Below are 18,670 nucleotides of genomic sequence, written 5' to 3'. Positions count from 1 at the left end.
AAATTGTGCAGAAAAATTGAAGAGACTTAAAAAGCAAAACAGTGAATATCAAGATTACGTTTATTGAGCACTTCCGTTCTGGCTTTTTACCAACTCTGAGCTGATGTGGAAATTTTCACTTACTCTCCTGGAATTTGCCCAACACTGATGCAGTAGAAAAAGAGAGTTTCTTAGTGTCTGCTCTGCATTGCTTGCTATTTAAGCATATATAGTATAATCATTCGTTAAATATTTGAGTGCCAGCTATGTGCCAGACACTTTCTAGATAAGATGCTCCTTGGGGCGCCTGGGTGGCTCAGTGGGTTGATTTCAGCTCAAGTCATGATCTTATGAGACCAAGCCCTTCCTAGCCCCATCCCCTTCTTCCCCTCTCCCTGCCCCCGTGCCCAGTGGGGAGTCTAAGTGGGATTTTCTCTCTCCCTCTGCCCCTAACCTCCCACCCCAGAGTAAATCAATCTTTAAAAGAATAAAATAGAACACACTGAATCCTTTCAGGAGTTTTCATGAAACACCAGGAAGGAACCAATGGGGACTCCTGAACAGAATGGGGGTAGGTCCCCACTTCAGGAGGGCAACCAGGTTGTTTTCCCTGCTTCTTCAATGCTAGGGTGAGGTAATTAGATGACCTTCAGAACATGTTAGGGCTCAGAAATTCAACAGCTGGAAAGCTGCTTTTTGTTCCTGAAAGTGCCCCAAGTCCATTGGGTACCCCTGTACCTGTGGAGACATCCATAGGAGACTAAGTTCAATTCCTGGTAGATGCCCTTTATTCCTGTGGTTTCCTCTCTGCATTCCTCTCTCCTTAACTGTTTCCTGTGCAAAGGTGTGGGGAAGCTGGGGGTGGTAGATATCCCTAATACCTCCTACTACTGCAAGGTGCCTCCTCCCACCCCCGCAAATGTATTTTTTTTTTTTTTAAAGATTGTATTTATTTATTTGATGGAGCACAATCCAAGGGGAGCAGAAGAGAGGGTGTCTTCCTTAGCAGAGAGCCCAACATGGGTCTCCATCCCAGGACCCTAGGTTGGTGACCTGAGCTGAAGGCAGACACTTAACCAATGGAATCACCCAGGTGCCCCTCCCAAAGTGTATCCTGACAAAACGAGCTGGCCTAGGATTCCCCCCAGGAAGGATAGATACATCCCTGAATTTGGGGGATGTTAATGCATGAGGAGCAGACACCCCGGGACTATTACCTTCCTATCTTGGCGCTGGTCCCACTTCCATATGTTCACCCTTGGAAGGAAAAGGCTTCTAGAAAAGCATCCCGGACTTATAAACCCCCGCCAAGTTTGAGTCTGGGAGGCGCTCGTGAGACATTTAAGCCTTGGATTTGGCATCTGCCCAGAAGGCAAGCTGGGGCCACTACGAAGGTTGGTAGGCACACTAGGAGCGGGGACGTTGCTTCTGGCGGATGTGACAGAACGGGCCTGAGGGAGAAATGGGAACACTGCAAGCCCTACCAGGAAACCCAACCCGAATGAATTTCGAGCTTATCTAGCTCCTACGGAGACCAGAAGGCGACTGAGGAACGGCGCCGGGCACACCCCAAAGGGAGCCTCTACTTGGCAAGCTGTAGAGCCTAGATTCCCTCGCCAAGATCCATGCGACCTGTATGCCTGCTACGCTGTGCTTGCGAGGGTCCTCTTGTCCCAAGATCTTTGCTTATAGCCACCCGTGTGCCTTCACCTGGATGGTGGGGGGTGGGGAGACGTCGATTTTCAGACTCCGGGGTGGGTAGGAATGGGCATCGAGTTGGCAAGGGCAGGGGCAGCCATTTTGAGACCAGATGAGCACAGAAGGGACCATATTGAGATCTCTGGCTGCCTGGGGCCGCCATTTTAAGCATGGGGCTAGCTCGGTAGCCCTGTACGGTTGAAACCCAGTGACGTGAGGCTGCCATATTGGCGCTAGTCCCATGGCGGTGGCCATCTTGGAAAGGGGCCCGCTGTGGGCGCGGCCATCTTAGAAGTAAAACCGGCCCCTTCGCAGGAATTGGAGCCGCGCTCCTCCCCTCCGTTCCAGAGTTCCTGCGGTCTGCGAATGCTCTCGGAATCCCTCCCTAGATCTCCCCTGTTCGGTCTGTTTTCATTTTCGCTTGTGTTCAGTGCTTGCGCGCGCGCGTGTGCGTGTGTGAGTGCTCTCCGTAGCCTCTGAGTGTCTGTTGTAACTTAGTTCTTCCACTTGAGACGCTCTCTCGCGCCCGCCATCCCCGCAATCCCGGCGATCTCCGATCCTAGACAATGTCTAACCTGATTTGACTGGCTCTATTCCTGGGGTATGCCAAGCCTTCCACCTGCCGCACACACTCCCAGATCTACAGACTGATGATCCTCTCCCCAAGAACTCTAACACAGGAGCTGTCCTCTGAGACTCTGGATGACTTTATTCTTCAAATGGCTTTACCCTTCTCATAGCTGCAGGTGAGACTGAGAGCAAGCACCCGGCCCATCCCTCGGCCCATCCCTCTCTCCATTGTCTGAGCGGGTCACAGAGAGAAGCCGGCAGGACGCTGGCAGAGTCTGAACGGCCGTTCTGGGGGATGGAGCTAAGGGGGCCCTGGGTCAGGGGCTACTTGGGGTCCTCCGCAGTGGGCGAGGAAATGGGGTCGACAGATCGGTGACGGAGACCTTTGTGCTTCAGATAACCTCATGGGGTTGGACAAGGGCTAGGGATGGGGATGCAGGGACCCTCAGGGGCTCACGACAGTTACTGACCTAAGGAAGGGCCTAGGAGAGGGAAAGGTGAAGAGCTTGTGCTGAGGGACAGGGCAACTCAGAGGAGGGCGCAGAAGAACTTCTTCTCCCGGAAGGGGTTCTCCGAAGTGGGCACAGGGGTGATGAGGGGATCCTCACAGGCGTGGGCATCACAGTAAGTCATCAAGTCTGCTGCTGCCTTGGACACCTGGGGCACAGCCAGGAGGGGAATTGTTAGCCAGAGCCTCTGAGAGGGAGCGCCGCCTCCCTCCCCAAATGGGTTATCTTCTGCCATCCCTAGGGCTTCTTCAGACAGTATTCGCTTCCCTCATCCCCCACAGAGGCCAGAGGACAGCTGTCCTTCCAGAGCCAGAGACTCCTCCCCTGATGGCAGGCAGTCCAGGAAAGAAAACATCTCTTAGCCTGAGATTTGGGGACCTACAACACAACTAACTGGGCCAACTAATGGGACCCAGGGTCTGCCCACCTTTATTCGGCACAAGCTGGCTTCAATCTTAAGCTGTTCCACCATCTTGCGGGCTTGCCCAATACTCATAGTGCTGTTCACAGGGGTCTCCCCTTTCATCCTGGAGAAAAGAGAGAGAATAGCTCAGACCATGATGTGGGGCGTGAGGGGCCGCATAATCTCATCTGAAGACCCCTCCTTCGTGCTCCTTTTTCATCAATCTTTACAAGACTGGGGTCATGTGTCCCAGTATTTGGTTCTCTTATCCTCATCCTCTAGCGTTCTTTCCCATCCCTGTCTTCCTGGGCCAAGGAAATGGAGACGGTGGGATGAAATGCCACCCAAACCCCCCTACGGCCTGGGCCACAGATCATTAGACATAAAAATGATTTAAGGCTTTTCAGCCCTTCCAACCATGTGTGTTCCCAGCTCTGAAAGCCTCAACCAGAAAAAGCCCCGCCCTGATGAGGACACGTAACCCCCCTCTCCCTGCCCCCTTGAGCCCCAGGGGGAGAAAAGCAGGATGCTCCCTACTCACCTGAGGCCACAGGCAGCAGCAGCCCTGGGGAGTAGTCAGTGGGGTGCACAAAAGCTGCCTGAGATGAGTGCCCCACCTTGCAGGGAGTTGCAGCTGAAAAGATCTGCGGCAGCAGCAGAAGCAGCTGATACAAAGAAGTCCACTGGAGAGGTCAGGTCAGGGGTCTGCCGGGGGCTAGTCCCAGTTCCGGCAGCTCAGGCACTGCCCAGACGCTGGTACCTGAAGGATGAAGGATGCTAGAAGGAGCTGCTCAGATCCTGGAGCATACCAACTGCCTGACCAGTGGGGGAGCCTGGCTGGTGACTGCAGCCCCTACGCACACCCCCACTGTGAACTGTCTCACTAGCTGCCCTTCCCCCATTGCAGGCATTCTGAATCCAGACTAGGAGGAACCTGGAAAGAGCAGAGGCCCAGGCCGACTCCCCCCCACCCCCTTAAATGGGGTGGTCTGGACCTGTGACATCGCCTGCTGTGGAGTCTGTACTGGCTGCGGGGGACCCTGCTCATTTGAAAATCTGACATCAGCTGGGCAGTCGCCCCCCTTCTCCCTCCTCCCTCTGCTCTGACATAGCATGTAGTACCTGAATCTTCTTTTCTTTCCCAGGGACCCTCCATTCCCTATATCCAGGAAAATGTGATGAGCTACAGGTATGAGCTTCTAGATCGCCAACCACTTCATGTTGTAGCCACAAGTGACTCGAGTGGAAGATCCAGGGGCAACAAGGTTCATTAGGAAGATGCCTAAAGAACAAGGAGAAGAAGCTGGGGGAAAAGAGGTGTGCAGATACCAGATCAAAGAATCGGACAAAGAAGAGGTAGGGGACACTGTGGGGAAAGTCTTCGGATGTTTCTTGAACTAGATGAGCTTCCAGGGTGGGTTTTGGAGTGTGGGTATTGGTTTGAGAGATTACATCCCAGGCCTGCAGGGTTGTGGCTAGCGCTCCGTGGAATGTGAAGATGGACACAATATTAACCTTACCCTCTGAGGAATCTTATCTGGGGTGAACAGTCATATACAAAATAGAAGGTACCGTCTGCTAAGATCTAGTGTACATAACGCGCTGCGGGGATCCTGAGGGAGAGTCCAGTTAGGGTCCGAGGAGGTCGGTTGCGTTCTAAATGCTGGAGACAAAACACGGAGCTGAAATGCTATCACTCTTGTGATAGGGGCCAGCCAGCCGGCCGGCCAGCAGAGCTCTCTGCCTCGGACGCCTAGGGGTCCAAGGAGCTGTGGGCGATAAAAGTGGGCGCCAGCTGGGTGCCCGCTCCTCTCCCCCTTTGCGGGGGGTTTAGATGGCCGGTGGTGAAGGTGTGGGTGGAGGGCCCGGACTGCGGCCTCGAGGGGCGGCCTGAGGGGGATGCTGCTGACTCATCGCCTGCCCTGGGTCTCATCTTGAGGCCTGGAGGGAGGCGCCTGTCCTCTCGGGTCTGGGAGGGGGACGGCAGGGAGGGACAGTACGCAGTGCTCGGAGGTGGGAAACCCGCCGCCCGGCAGGCCCCGCCCCTTGCGCCGGGCCCCGCCCTAGAGTGAGGTCCGGCCCCGCCAGGCCACAAAGGATGCCGGCGGAAGGGGGCGGGGCTTCGGCGGGAGGCGGAAGTCCCCTCTCGCCGTTGCCCCAGCCTCCGCGCGCTGGTGAGTCTGCAGAGCCCTGGCGGCCGGCGAGCAGCTGGTTTCCTCGCTGGCGCGGTTAGGTCGGGGCTCCCGGCGCTGCGCCCACGGCTAGCCGGAGTCAGGTGCTGGCGGGGAGTGCAGGACGCCCTGCCGGGCGTGGGGCTCGGCCCTGGCGGGGAGCGAGCGCAGCTCTGGGAGAAGAGGAGAAACTCGGGAGGCAATTGTGAGCGCGCTTGGGCTGTTGGCTTTGAGTGCGGCTGTACGACCCTAGGCAAGTCGCGCATTCTGTCGGTGCAGCCACCTCGCAGTGTGGACTCGGTGTCATCGTGTGTGTAGAAGCTTTTTAAGGTGCTCATCCTCTCTGTGTTGTGTGTCGTTATGAATGAGTATCCCGGTGGCCGGTCCCAGACTCGGGTGCCCAGAAGACAAGTTCAGCTGAGGTGTTGGGGCAATGGGGCTAAAGAAAGCACAGTGAAGGAAATAATTGGGAAATAAGGAAATAAGGGATAATTGGTTGAGAAACGCAGTCATCTGGAGAAAAGCCATATGAAAACGAAGTCTTGGCTGTGTTCTGCTCTCTCTAGTTCCTCCAAGCCAGTCCAGTAAGCTTGTCCTTCCTGTCCCCACCTCCCCTGGGAAAAGAGCCATTCTTTCCCCCTCTCTGTCTTTTTCCAGGAACCACCAGCTGCTTCATCCCATGGCCAGGGGTGGCGTCCAGGTGGCAGAGCAGCTAGGAACTCAAGGCCTGAACCTGGGGCCAGACACTCTGCACTCCCTGCCATGGTCAATGACCCACCATTACCTGCCTTACTGTGGGCCCAGGAAGTGGGCCACGTCTTGGCAGGTCGTGCCCGCAAGCTGCTGCTACAGTTTGGGGTGCTCTTCTGTACCATCCTCCTCCTGCTCTGGGTGTCTGTCTTCCTCTATGGCTCCTTCTACTATTCCTACATGCCCACAATCAGCCACCTCAGCCCCGTGCATTTCTACTACAGGTGAGAGGGGTCTTCTACCAAAGCAGAGGGGTTCTTTGAGAGAATTGCTGTCAGGGCACTTAGTGCTTATTCAGGTCAACCCCTCGTTTACAGAGGAGAAGATTCGAGCCCAGTGTGTTTATATGACTTCTTACCTTTCACAGCCCAAGGCTGAAGAAGCTTTGGGTTGGTAGGGCTCTAAGATCTTAGTTCTGCCTCTGGTTGCTGATATTTGTTCAAAAGAAGAAGAAAATCCCCCTTTTAGACTGTCACTGTGAGGATCAGTTCTGTTTGGGTTGGGTCAGGTCTCTCCTGGGGCCACTGTAGACCTCTTAAGCAACTAGATCCCGTAGGTCATCTCAGAACTCAACTTGGCCTTCAACAGAGAAGGTATTAGGAAAACCTCAAGTTGCCTTGTACATTACTTTCTCCCACTCCCGATAATGCCACAGATTATGGAAACACAAGGGAACGGGGTACACAAAGTCCCAGAGTCCTGCTTCTTACCTGGGACCTCAGTTCCTTCTGATTTTACAGAGTTTGCCAAATTCTCCCCCTTTCGCTTAACAGTGGCAATAGGATTAGCGAAGAGATGCTGATTGGGGGCATTCTTATCAATGGTCCAAAGTTAATTTTTTTTTTTTCCTGTCTTGAGTCCCTGATTATGAACTGTGCTTTCTAAGTCAAAGCTGCTTAAACTTTCAGGAGGCATGATCTCATGAAAACTCTGGGCCTTCTGCTGTAAAAACATGTTTGCACTGGGGCACCTGGGTGGCTCAGTTGGTAGGGCACATGACTCTGACTCTTATTCTTAGGGTCATGAATTAAGACTCATGTTGGATGTAGACCTTACTAAAATATATATACACACAAACACATACATACATAAAGCCATGCCCATGTATAATTTTTGTTACAAGTTGAGATTTGTGAACCTCTTAAAAACCATCTATGGGGGTGCCTGGGTGGCTTAGTCAGTTAAGTGTCAACCTTCAGCTCAGGTCATGATCCTGGAGTTTCAGGATTGAGCCTTGTGTTGGCCTCTGCACTCAGCAGGGAGCCTGCTTCTCTCTCTCCCTCTCGCTTCCTAGCTCTCAAATAAATAAAATCTTTAAAAGAAAAAAAAAAAAAAGAAGAAGAAAAGAAAAAAAGACAATCTTTGGATTCTTTGGGATTTTCCCAAACTAGGCTCCAGACCAGAACTACTGAATCTGGGGATAGGACCTAGGAATCTCCTTTTTTTGTTTAATTTTTTATTTAATTAAAAAAATTTTTTTTTTTGAGAGAGTGAGCACACATGCACCCATGAGTTGGTGGGGAGGTCCAGACAGAGAGAGAGCGAGAATCCCAAGCAGGCTCCACGCCCAGCAGGGAGCCCAATACAAGACTTGATCCGAGGACCCCAAGTTCATGACCTAAGCAGAAATCAAGAGTTGGACATTTAACCAATTGAGCCACCCAGGTGTCCCCAGGAATCTGCATTTTTATCAAGCTCTCTCCCCAAGTGAATCTTAAACATTTCAATCTGAAACTGTTCAACTAAGTGTTCACTGCATCCCGTGTAAGACTTTCCACTGTAACGAGAGGAAATGAGCTGAAGTAGCAGGAAGAGAATGAAAACTGTTCAGGTGTCTTGAATCTCCTGGCTGCATTTCTTTTCCGTCTCTCTCTGACAGAAGGGTACCTGTTCTGGAAGAAGGGATGGGGGACAAGAGGGAGCCCTAGGGGGCCAAGGAGGTGTGCGGACAGGTAAGGCAACTGTAACTCAGTGGAGTATCCCCGTTCTCATCTAGGACTGACTGTGATTCCTCCTCGTCCTTGCTCTGCTCCTTCCCTGTTGCCAATGTCTCGCTGGCTAAGGGTGGACGTGATCGGGTGAGTATGGGAGCCGGAGAGAGGTTTCATGAGAGCTTTAGAGACTTGAAATCGGAGGGATTGAGAAAGACCTGACGAGCAGAACTTGTGCAGTAGAGACTCAGAGGAAGGCTCTCAAGGAGAGGGAGGTTAAAGAAAAGTCTGAATCGCATGGGTTATTTCCTGCCACAGATGACAGCAGTGCCCTTCTCAGATCTTTTCACACAGGCTGTACCTACTAGATGAGATGTGTTCTAGACCTCAGTGAACCAATCAGCTATTTCCCTGGACGAGGCTGCAATCCACCCAGGAGTTTTGAAAGCCCGTTTGTGAGGTTAAGAAACTCTTGACAAATGTGTGTGATGTGCATTACAGAGAGCACCGTACCAGGGGATGGGCCAGAGGCCAGTAGGGCTTTAGTGAACGCTGAAGCCCTGGGAGATGCAGAGTGGGAATGCATGTGTTTGTAATAGGCAAGCTGCTGGAGGCTCTTAGAAGAGAGGAGGACCTCGGCGTGCTTCAGAGGACCGTTGGAGCATCCATATCGTTTTTCTGAGTTGTTAGCAACATAACTCCTAGTAATTAGTGGCCACGTGCACTAAGAATTTTTAAATCCTCTGAAAAGTTTTTTTTTTTTTTTTCTTTTTTAAAGTGGTTCATGGGGGCGCCTGGGTGGCTCAGTGGGTTAAGCCGCTGCCTTCGGCTCAGGTCATGATCTCAGGGTCCTGGGATCGAGTCCCGCATCGGGCTCTCTGCTCGGCAGGGAGCCTGCTTCCCTCTCTCTCTGCCTGCCTCTCTGTCTACTTGTGATCTCTCTCTGTCAAATAAATAAATAAATAATCTTTAAAGTGGTTCATGGGAGGACACTTCCCGACGAAGGATAGATCTACATGGTCACTCTGGAGGGAGGAGTGTGAGCTCTAGCATCTGGGGGACCCTGGGATTGGTGTTTGGACCGGCTTTGTTTGGCAGTACGAATAGCCGGCTGTGTGTGTCCTGTGACCTCTTCCACTGGACCAGGAGGTAGCCAGACACCGTCAAGAAGACTTAGCAGGTCCAGATGAATTGAGACCCCAGGGGACATTGTGATGTGGAAGGTTGGATATTGTGAGGCAGAGAGTCATCGTTTCGTTTTATTTATTTATTTATGTATTTATTTTGAGGTGGTGGGAGCTGAGGGAGAGAGAGGGAATCTTAAGCAGGCTCCACGCCCAGCTCAGACCCTGATGAAGGGCCTTGATCTCACCACCCTGAGATGACCTGAGCCGAAATCAAGTCGGGCGCCCCAAGATTAATTGTTTAATCCAGCTACTGAGGAAAGGAGTTTGGAGAGTATTACAGAATCTTCAGTGAAGACATTGATTTGATGTACTTTTGTGGCTAAAAATAATAATAAATAGACTGTGTTGAGAAGGAGCTAGAAACAAACCACAGTACATCTGCGCTGAAATGGTGCCTACAGTTGTGTGGCTTCGTGGTGCGGAGATCCTGCCGGTGACTCGGGGAGCCTGAAACAATTGGGTGTGAAGCTGCCCGATGAGGAAGGGAAAGGTGTGGGGCAAGGGGAGATGCAATGGCAGGGACGCCGATCAGGGTGGTCCCTGATAATTAAAGCAGGTTGATCACTTTGTCCATTTACAGTGAACCTTTAGGAAGGAGCAGAATAAATAACGTGTATGTATGTTATGTGTAACACTTTGCTAGAAGTAGAAGATGGGGTCCTGCTTTCTTTCTTTCTTTCTTTTTTTTAAGATTTTATTTATTTATTTGTCAGAGAGAGAGGGAGAGAGAGCGAGCACAGGCAGACAGAGAGGCAGGCAGAGGCAGAGGGAGAAGCAGGCTCCCCGCCGAGCAAGGAGCCCGATGTGGGACTCGATCCCAGGACGCTGGGATCATGACCTGAGCCGAAGGCAGCCGCTTAACCAACTGAGCCACCCAGGCGTCCCTGGGGTCCTGCTTTCAAGGAGGTCACAGGATTGATGGAGAAATTGATACATCGCATTAAGTAGCCAAGTGGAAGGTACAGCTTCCACATTTCAGAAGAATTTGAGAGATCAGTATGTATGAAACTGGTGATGGCAAAGCTCAAAGTGGATCTTAGAAGGAAGGGTGGACATTGTGTCGGAATGGGGGAACAGGACAGTCTGCCCATCCGATGTGCACAGAGGCACAGAGTCATTCACAAGAATCTGGTGGTCAATTTCGTGGGTCCCATTGGAAGCGATGATGTTTTTTAGCCAGAATTACTAGTTCAGAAACCTATGTTAAAACAGCTTTGTTGAGAAAAAAACTCACATACCATACAATTCACCCGTATAAGATGTATAGTTCAGTCAGAAACTCCTACCGATTAGCTAATAGTCCCCATTTTCCTTCACCTCACCCAGAGAGCTACCTGTGAAAATGTTCCAAGGACACCTGGGTGACTCAGTCAGTCAAGCATCCGACTCTCGATTTCAGCCCAGGTCATGACCCTGAAAAGGGTTGTGAGAGGTGGAGCCCCACAGCGGCCTCCATGCTTGGTGTGGAACCTGTTTCATCTCTCCTCTCCCTGTGGCCCTTCCCCACCCTAAAAAAATGTTTCCAAGAATTCGGTGAGGCCACCAGCTTCCTCTGGCCTCTTTCAGGGCCTAGAGTCTCATGGAATCCATATATATATATATATATATATATTTTTTTTTTTTTAAAGATTTATTTATTTATTTATTTATTTGACAGACAGATCCCAAGTAGGCAGAGGCAGGCAGAGAGAGAGAGGAGGAAGCAGGCTCCCTTCTGAGCAGAGAGCCCAATGTGGGGCTCGATCCCAGGACCCTGGGATCTCAACCTGAGCCGAAGGCAGAGGCTTTAACCCACTGAGCCACTCAGGCGCCCCTGGAATCCATTTTTTTTTAAAGAGGTAATTCATTCTGGAAATAAGAACCCGTACAGAGAAAGACTCTAATCAGTGATTTTCCACCTTTTACCCTTAGCCACGTCTGGATTGGGGGGTGGTTCACGATGGGCTTTTTCTTTTCTCTTTTTTTTAAAAATTCATTCCCTTTGTTTAAAAACAAAAGCTTTACTCTTGCCCCTGTGATTCTTGTGTACCATCCGGAAGGAGGTGATGCTTGGATAAGAATAGTTGAACAAAAAATTAGAAGAATAGAGGACCAGTCAGGAAAAACCCGGTTATGTTTGGTGGCAAATCTTGAACCTTTGGAGGTTAATCCCAGTGAAGAAACCTTTCCACTAGGTGCCTCAGGGTTCTGTCCACAGAAGCAAGGTAAGGGACCCAGAGTGACATAAAGCTGATGCGGAGCGACAGTGACCGAGAAGGGGTGGCTTGGGAGTTGATGCACACTGCTGTCACTTGGTTAATTAATAATGGAAGGGAAAGCAGGCTGGGCCCAGGGGATGGCCTCACGGGGACAGAGGGCTGAGTCACACATGGCCCAGTTGGCAACAGGACGGTTCACTTTTGGGAAAAAAAAAAAAAAATGTGACACAGCCTTTCTCAGAACAGAGCTGGTTTCAGCCAAGTCACAGGATGCTGATCTCAGAAGTGGGAGGGTCCCGGCCGCCACAAGGGGGCAGCACCTTCCTGGGATGAGAGACTGAGCGGCCTCCTGCGCTAGGCAAGGGCAGGGGGGCTGGTGGTGGCCGAGTTTGAAGGGGTGAGGGGAGGTGAACAGAGCACCATCTAAAAAAATAAATTTTCTGAAAAGAGATGGGGGCTGCCTTGGGCAGGTGCTGATGTATGGACAGCCGTACCGCGTTACCTTAGAGCTTGAGCTGCCAGAGTCCCGTGTGAATCAAGATCTAGGCATGTTCTTAGTGACCATTTCATGCTACACCAGAGGTGGCCGGATCATCTCCACTTCTTCACGCTCCGTAAGTGTTCCTGGCCTGTCTGGGAGGGTGCGGAGCTGACAACAGGGGTCAGAACAACTAGGTAGGGCTTCAAGAGAAAATGTCCCAGCTCAGAGGTCACGGACTCCTCAAAATGGGGAAGAGGAGTCAGTCTACCAAGCCAGATAGACACCCCACATATCTGATGAGTGTGTCCAGAAAGGTCTGAAGAGGGGAGCCAAAATGGGCTTCTTTAGGGCCCCAAAGACCTGGAATCCTCACTCAGAAACATACGAGCCGAGAGACAGCTTCTTTAACCCGTTGGTTACAAAGCACTACTAACCCAGCATGTTAGTAGTAGTCCCGTAGCAAGACTAGACTGGATTCAGTGAAGAAATGTGCAGTGCTTATGCGCCCATAGTGGGTCTTCAATAAATATTAAGACCCCATTCTTACGTAAGTTGTCAACAGAGCCACACGATGAAACAAATCTCTGAATGTCTTCATGGAGAAAAAAGCTTCAGGTGGTGCCCCGAAACTTAGTCTATTCTGGGTGGTCGATCTGCCTGGGGGAAGATCAGAGACTGTGTGGGGCTTAACCTGTGCAGGTTCTTAGAAGAGGGGAATGGAGACATGGCCGGGCGGGGCAGACCTGTCACTCGGGCAGCTGGGATGGTTCGGCCAAGGGTGGGGGATCGTGGTAGGAGGTGAAAATGAGAGAGCAGCCGGCTTCACAGACCGCTCAGGAGGCTCGGTTTTGGGGGGTGGGTTGGGCTGCGGAAATCGGGGGGTACCTGTCCCCAGCCTCTCCCTTCTGGCCCCGGCAGGTGATGCTGCATTACCGCTCAGACCTGCTCCAGATGCTTGACACGCTGGTCTTCTCCAGCCTCCTGCTGTTTGGCTTTGCAGAGCAGAAGCAGCTCCTGGAGGTGGAGCTCTACCCGGAGTACAGGGAGAACTCGGTGAGGGATAAAGGAAGACTAGGGACCGCTCTCCCCAGGAGCCCACAGTCCCACCTGCGGAGCCTCTGGGCTCCCTCCGTCAGCCATGGAGATGCCGGGAGGGGGCATCGGGTTGGGCTGGGAAGAGTGACAGCCACAGGAACGTGGCCTGACACCCCTACCCCGTCCCATCCCCAGTACGTGCCGACCACCGGAGCGATCATCGAGATCCACAGCAAGCGCATCCAGATGTACGGGGCCTCGCTCCGCATCCATGCCCACTTCACTGGGCTCAGGTGAGCGTGCGCCCATGCCGGCGTGACTGAGGCTGTCCTCAAGTGCAACTGGCTTGCATTTTCCTAAAACCAACTCCTGGGAAGTGAGGAGGCTGGTGCTGTCCACTAACTGCCACCTACCTCTGGCCCCAGGTACCTGCTGTACAACTTCCCGATGACCTGCGCCTTCATCGGCGTCGCCAGCAACTTCACCTTCCTCAGCGTCATTGTGCTCTTCAGCTACATGCAGTGGGTGTGGGGGAGCATTTGGCCCCGACACCGCTTCTCTTTGCAGGTCACAGAGGACCTCCTTCCCCTCCCCTCCACTCCATGATCCTCCTTTGAGGAGCGGGCTGGGCGTGGGCAAGGGCTGGGGAGCAGGGGGCGCCCAGATCACAGGGCGGCCCAGCCTTGCTGCTCACTAGTTTGTCCCGCACAGGTGAATGTCCGGAAACGAGACGGTTCCCGGAAGGCAGTGCAGCAACGGATCTCTGCCCGGCATGCAGGTAAACATGACGGGAGGCGGGGGCTCCCGTGTGGCCCAAGCTTTAGGCCCTCGCAGCTGAGCTGAGGGGCGGAGGACAGGTTGGAGGAGGTGAGCTTGGCCCAGGCAGCTGCGTTAGCCCTACCCCCGTCCTCTACCGACTTTGGAGGCACAGGACCCCAAGGCCAGGAGGAGTCAACCCAGCTGTCAGACATCACAGAGGACAGCGAGAGCCCTGAAGATCCCCCAGGGGCAGGTACTGGCTGCAGCTCAACCGCCCTCCCTTCCTCTTCTTCCTCCCTCCCTCCCTCCGTCCCCACAAGTCCTCAGTTGTCCTTGTTAGCCTCTTCTAGTCTGACCTCTGCCTTCCCCCTGTGGCTGCAGAGGGCCAGCTCCCTGAGGAGGAGAAAGCAGATCAGCAGCCCTTGAATGGAGAGGAGGAGCTGGAGCCAGAGGCCAGTGATGGTGAGGGGCCAGGGGCACGGAGGTCTGGGCGGAGTGGAGGTGGCTGGTGGGTGGGGAGGAGGTTATATTGGTTGAGGGAGAAGAGCCTTCGGTTACTTAATTTCCCATTGGGGGTTTTGTTTCTCCTTCCTCTGGCTCAGGCTCCTGGGAAGACGCAGCTTTGCTGACGGAGGCCAACCTGCCTGCTCCTGCTCCCGCCCTGGTCCCTTCCCCCATCCCTGCCCCGGAGACTCTGGGCAGCTCTGAACCCTCTGGGGACAATCTCCGACAGCGCCCCACCTGCTCTAGTTCCTGAAGAGAACAGGGCAGAGTCCTCACATTCCAGTCCTTTCTCCCCTGACTCCCTCCCCTATCCTGTGGCTCCCCCAATAAACTATTTTCATGCCACTTGCTTGCCTGACTCCTTGAGATGGATTTAGGGCCACTTGAGAACCCCATGCTCCCAGGGCATCCTCCCCGCCTTCCTGCACTGGAGGAGACTGTCTTGTTGGGGGGCTGCCTGCCGAGGGGGAAGGCCTCCAGACCTGGATAGGTACAGCTGTCTGTATTCATAGGCCTAAAAAGTCCAAGGAGAGAAAACCCATCCGGCCTACTCCATCCACGTGACTCTGGGGAGGGGGATCATTGCAGGGCGGGTCCGGAGAGCCAGGCTGCATCATTCCGGCCTCTGCACCCCTCCCTTTCTCTGTCCATTGGGAGGCAGAAGACAGGAAATGACTGCCATGGATGTGGTATGATTTTTACCAAAACAGCATTTTGTAGCCCAGGCCTCATGCTGTCACAGCTGTTTTCTTCTCGGATACCAGACAGGTGGCCCTCTCTCCTCTGCGCCCCTCCTCATCCCTCCACATAGTTTGAGCCTTGTGAGTCTCGGCTCCTGGCTGCCTTCCACATTCCACTCCCATCTCGGAACCCAGGCATCCTGGCCTCCAGATGAAACAGCTGCTGTGACTCCCCCCCGCCCCCCAATCCCTGGCCCCGTGACTCAGGCTCTCTGAAGGGACCGGCCGCTTCTTGGCATTCACCGGGAAAGGGGGGTGGAGGGGGCCTGGCGGGGTGGGGGCTAGGTGGTGACATCACAGTGGAAGGGTATAAAAGCTTCGAGCCAAAACAGAATTGAAATTGAGGACACTGACAAAACCTGCCCGCAAGCCTGTGCTCCCGGGGTCGCCCCAGCCTCACGCCCACAGACCACTGGTGGGAGATTTGCCCCGCGGTGAGACCTTCTGGCTGGTGAGGGGCTGCTGGGGCCCAGGGGGGCAGGGAGGTGGGGGTGGGCAGGGACTGGAGCCCTTTCAACAGGTGGGGAGGATGCCGAGGTCCTTAAGGTTCCCCCTCTATACCATCTCTTCTGTCTCATTTCTGTCCCTTTCGGGTTTTTGTGTGTGTCGCTGACTGATAATTATTTTACCGAGATCTTTTCTTTGGTTGACTGCTGGGAATTTTTCCACCTTTCTTCTCCAGGCTGAGTAAATCATTTCCTCTTCTTTTCCCCTCCAGAACTTCGCTTATTCATTAACCATTTCTGGGCCTTCACCCATTGCCGGTCACACCCCATCTCGCGGGCAGCCCATGTTTTTGCCCCCCTCCCCCCAAAACCAAGTCCACAGCCAGTTCAGAAGTCGGTTGACAAATAAGTGTGTCTGCCCCCTTCCCTCCTCTTTTCTGTTCTCTCATTGGCCCCCGCTGTGTGTCCCTGTCCCCAGAGGTTTCGTTGAGGGAGGGGGTCTAGGAGGAATGGGGTTTGGGCAGTCTTTACCTCTCCACCTCCCTCCCTTCCAGACTCCATGCCGGGCTCTCCCTGCCTTCTGTGTCTCCTGGCTGTCACCTTCTCCTTAGTTCCCAGAACGCGGCCCTTGGCCCCTCAAGATCTTATGGAAGAGGAGGAAGATGAGACGTCCCGGCCACCCCTGCCGCCTGTCCTCTGTGACTACGACAGCTGCCGGCACCTGCAGGTGCCATGCAAGGAGCTGCAGAGGGCTGGGCCCAGAGCCTGCATGTGCCCTGGGCTGTCCAGCCCTGCCCAGCCGCCTGCCCCGCCGCGCCTGGGAGAAGTGCACGTGGTGGCCGAGGACGGAAGCGCAATGGTGCACTGGTGTGCTCCCTCCTCGCCGGTCCACCAGTACTGGTTGCTGCTTTGGGAAGACAGTGAGGCCACCTGGAAGGGGCCACCGCTCAACTCCACGGTCCGCAGAGCAGAACTGAAAGGACTGAAGCCCGGGGGAGATTATGTCGTTTGCGTGGTGGCTGCCAACGGGGCTGGAGAAAGCAGTGTGCCGGGGACAGGTGGGGAGGGCCTCGAGAGGGTGGGTGGCCCGACTTTCGGGCCCTGCGGCAGGCTGGCCGTGCCCCCCAGACCCGTTACCCTGGTGCACACAGCCATCGGGGTGGGCACGGTGCTGGCCCTGCTGACCTGCTTAGCTCTGGTCTGGCATTTCTGCTTGCGTGAGCGCTGGGGCTGCCCCCACCGGCCGGCCTCCCAGCCTGCAGTAGGGCTCTGAAGCAGCCTGGGGGGCCTCTTGGGGCCCAGCTGAACCCAGGCTTGGAGAGGAGAGCTTAGCCTGGGTTTCCTGGGAGGAGGCGGCTGCTGCTGCTGCCCTGAGTAGCCCTGGGGTTGGGGGGCTGTTGAGGGGGATGCGTGGGGAGTAGAAGGCCAGGAGCCTGAGGCCCTGAGTCTCAGTGCTCAGCCCCAGAACTTGTTCAGGTCCCAGATTTTCCGTCCTGCTCCAGCCTCAGGTTTGGAAAGGAGCAGAGGGGGGTGGCAACCTTTTCCTTAAAGGACCAGATGGTAAATAACGTAGGCTTTGCGGTGCCAGACGATTAAAATCAAAGATAAAATGTAGGTACTTGTATAGCCACAGAACTGCGTAAAAACGTAAAAACCATTCTTAGCTCATGGGCCTTTCCTTTTCGGATCAGGCCCGGCCGTGTTAGGCCTGTTGGCTGCAGTGAGCGGATCCCAATCCCCATCATATACCCTCAAAAGTGCCCTGTCACATTGGTGGCTTTGGTGGGCTTTTGAGAACAATTTGGGAGTTCGGGGCAAGACTACTCCCTCTTTTACCTTTCATTTGGATATTGAAGGTGGGCACCCCTGGGTCAGAGTCCACCTGTGTCTGAAGTGGGTGGAAATGAATGACTGACATAGGGTGGAGAACCATGCTGTCTGGGGCATTTCCCAGGAAATCCAAGGATTTCCCCCACTTTCCCTCAATCTGTGTCTGTTGTATATCCACTGTACCAACATTAAAGGAAATATAAAAGGAAGATATTTTCCTTTTTTCTGACCCTTTTCATTTTCCTGTCCGCATACCTATGTCTCAGAGTAGCGTATACTTTAATATTGATCTTTATTTTTTTTTAAAGATTTTATTTATTTATTAGAGAAAGAGGGAGAGAGAGCAAGCACAGGCAGACAGAATGGCAGGCAAAGGCAGAGGGAGAAGCAGGTTCCCTGCCAAGCAAGGAGCCCGATGTGGGACTCGATCCCAGGACGCTGGGATCATGACCTGAGCTGAAGGCAGCTGCTTAACCAGCTGAGCCACCCAGGCGTCCCTAATATTGATCTTTAAAATTAACTAGATGGGGGCGCCTGGGTGGCTCAGTGGGTTAAGCCGCTGCCTTCGGCTCAGGTCATGATCTCAGGGTCCTGGGATCAGGTCCCGCATCGGGCTCTCTGCTCAGCAGGGAGCCTGCTTCCCTTCCACTCTCTCTGCCTGCCTCTCTGCTTACTTGTGATCTCTCTCTCTCTGTCAAATGAATAAATAAAATCTTAAAAAAAAAATTAACTGGATGTAGGGGCACCTGGGTGACTCAATCAGTTGAGTGTCTGACTCTTGGTTTCCCGCCCAGGTCATGATCTCAGGGCTGTGAGATCAAGCCCCGCACCAGGCTCTGAGCTGGGCATGGAGCCTGCCTGAGATTCTTTCTCCCTCTGTCTCTCCCCCATCCCAGGAAATAAATAAAACCTTTAAAAAATAAAAAATAGGGGAGCCTGGGTGGCTCAGTGGGTTAAAGCCTTAGTCTTCGGCTCAGGTCATGATCTCAGGGTCCTGAGGTTGAGCCCCACATGAGGCTCCTTGGTCAGTGGGGAGCTTGCCTCTCCCTCTCTGCCCTACTCCCTTGCTCATGTTTTGTCTCTCTCAAAATGGATAAATAAAAAAAAACTTAAAAAAAAAAAGACGTGATACTATACAATTAAGGATTTTTTTTTTTTAATCGTTGGACCTCAGGATAGATTTAGAATATATGTGTTCTCAGGGTGCCTGGGTGGCTCAGTGGGTTAAGCCGCTGCCTTCGGCTCAGGTCATGATCTCAGGGTCCTGGGATCAGGTCCTGCATCGGGCTCTCTGCTCAGCAGGGAGCCTGCTTCCCTCTCTCTCTCTCTCTGCCTGCCTCTCTGCCTACATGTGATCTCTCTCTCTCAAATAAAATCTTTTTAAAAAAAGTATATATGTATTCTAATACGCTTGCCATACTGTAGTGAATACTGTGTCCCTGTTTTATTTGCTTCCTGAATTTCCTCAGCATTTATTCA

The 18,670-nt window shown here is 53.2% G+C and overlaps 3 protein-coding genes across 7 annotated transcripts; 2 read left to right on the top strand and 1 right to left on the bottom strand.

Moving 5' to 3' along the window:
- The first annotated feature begins 1,907 nt into the window (after positions 1-1,907).
- BSCL2 (BSCL2 lipid droplet biogenesis associated, seipin) lies at positions 1,908-14,520 on the top strand. 4 transcript variants are annotated; one of them, XM_044259472.1, is made up of 12 exons: positions 1,908-2,423; positions 4,305-4,515; positions 5,988-6,304; positions 8,077-8,158; positions 11,867-12,010; positions 12,796-12,930; positions 13,108-13,205; positions 13,338-13,479; positions 13,624-13,690; positions 13,838-13,924; positions 14,053-14,133; positions 14,274-14,520. In XM_044259472.1, exons 2-12 carry the CDS (start codon positions 4,438-4,440, stop codon positions 14,426-14,428), a joined length of 1,386 nt encoding a protein of 461 aa, XP_044115407.1. In that variant the 5' UTR covers positions 1,908-2,423; positions 4,305-4,437; the 3' UTR covers positions 14,429-14,520. The 4 variants fall into 4 exon arrangements, with proteins under 4 accessions (XP_044115407.1, XP_044115408.1, XP_044115409.1 ...); XM_044259473.1 differs by lacking the exon at positions 1,908-2,423 and having other exon boundaries at positions 4,091-4,515; positions 13,844-13,924; XM_044259474.1 differs by lacking the exons at positions 1,908-2,423; positions 4,305-4,515 and adding an exon at positions 5,297-5,333.
- On the bottom strand, positions 2,369-3,929 carry GNG3 (G protein subunit gamma 3). Its single transcript, XM_044259476.1, has 3 exons — positions 3,701-3,929; positions 3,184-3,283; positions 2,369-2,904 (listed from the first exon to the last, which is right to left on the bottom strand). The coding sequence occupies exons 2-3, from the start codon at positions 3,280-3,282 to the stop codon at positions 2,776-2,778; spliced, it is 228 nt and encodes a 75-aa protein (XP_044115411.1). The 5' UTR covers position 3,283; positions 3,701-3,929; the 3' UTR covers positions 2,369-2,775.
- Positions 14,521-15,209: 689 nt separating the features above from the next.
- On the top strand, positions 15,210-17,400 carry LRRN4CL (LRRN4 C-terminal like). Of its 2 annotated transcripts, none has more exons than XM_044261177.1 (2): positions 15,210-15,349; positions 15,916-17,400. In XM_044261177.1, the coding sequence occupies exon 2, from the start codon at positions 15,921-15,923 to the stop codon at positions 16,632-16,634; it is 714 nt and encodes a 237-aa protein (XP_044117112.1). In that variant the 5' UTR covers positions 15,210-15,349; positions 15,916-15,920; the 3' UTR covers positions 16,635-17,400. The 2 variants fall into 2 exon arrangements, with proteins under 2 accessions (XP_044117112.1, XP_044117111.1); XM_044261176.1 differs by having other exon boundaries at positions 15,210-15,366.
- Positions 17,401-18,670: the final 1,270 nt, after the last annotated feature.

Source organism: Neovison vison, chromosome 7 (genome assembly GCF_020171115.1).
Source record: "Neovison vison isolate M4711 chromosome 7, ASM_NN_V1, whole genome shotgun sequence".
Classification (NCBI taxonomy): domain Eukaryota; kingdom Metazoa; phylum Chordata; class Mammalia; order Carnivora; family Mustelidae; genus Neogale; species Neogale vison.
This window is presented reverse-complemented; position numbering and strand designations above follow the sequence as displayed.

Bases quoted from the DNA above. Each gene is read 5' to 3' on its own strand.
- GNG3 (XM_044259476.1), bottom strand. From the start codon at position 3,282: ATGAAAGGGGAGACCCCTGTGAACAGCACTATGAGTATTGGGCAAGCC. The intron at 2,905-3,183 runs GTGGGCAGACCC...GCTGTGCCCCAG, and splicing joins CCAGCTTGTGCCGAATAAAG to GTGTCCAAGGCAGCAGCAGA.
- BSCL2 (XM_044259472.1), top strand. From the start codon at position 4,438: ATGCCTAAAGAACAAGGAGAAGAAGCTGGGGGAAAAGAGGTGTGCAGA. The intron at 12,011-12,795 runs GTAAGTGTTCCT...TGGCCCCGGCAG, and splicing joins TCTCCACTTCTTCACGCTCC to GTGATGCTGCATTACCGCTC. The intron at 13,480-13,623 runs GTCACAGAGGAC...TGTCCCGCACAG, and splicing joins GACACCGCTTCTCTTTGCAG to GTGAATGTCCGGAAACGAGA.
- LRRN4CL (XM_044261177.1), top strand. From the start codon at position 15,921: ATGCCGGGCTCTCCCTGCCTTCTGTGTCTCCTGGCTGTCACCTTCTCC.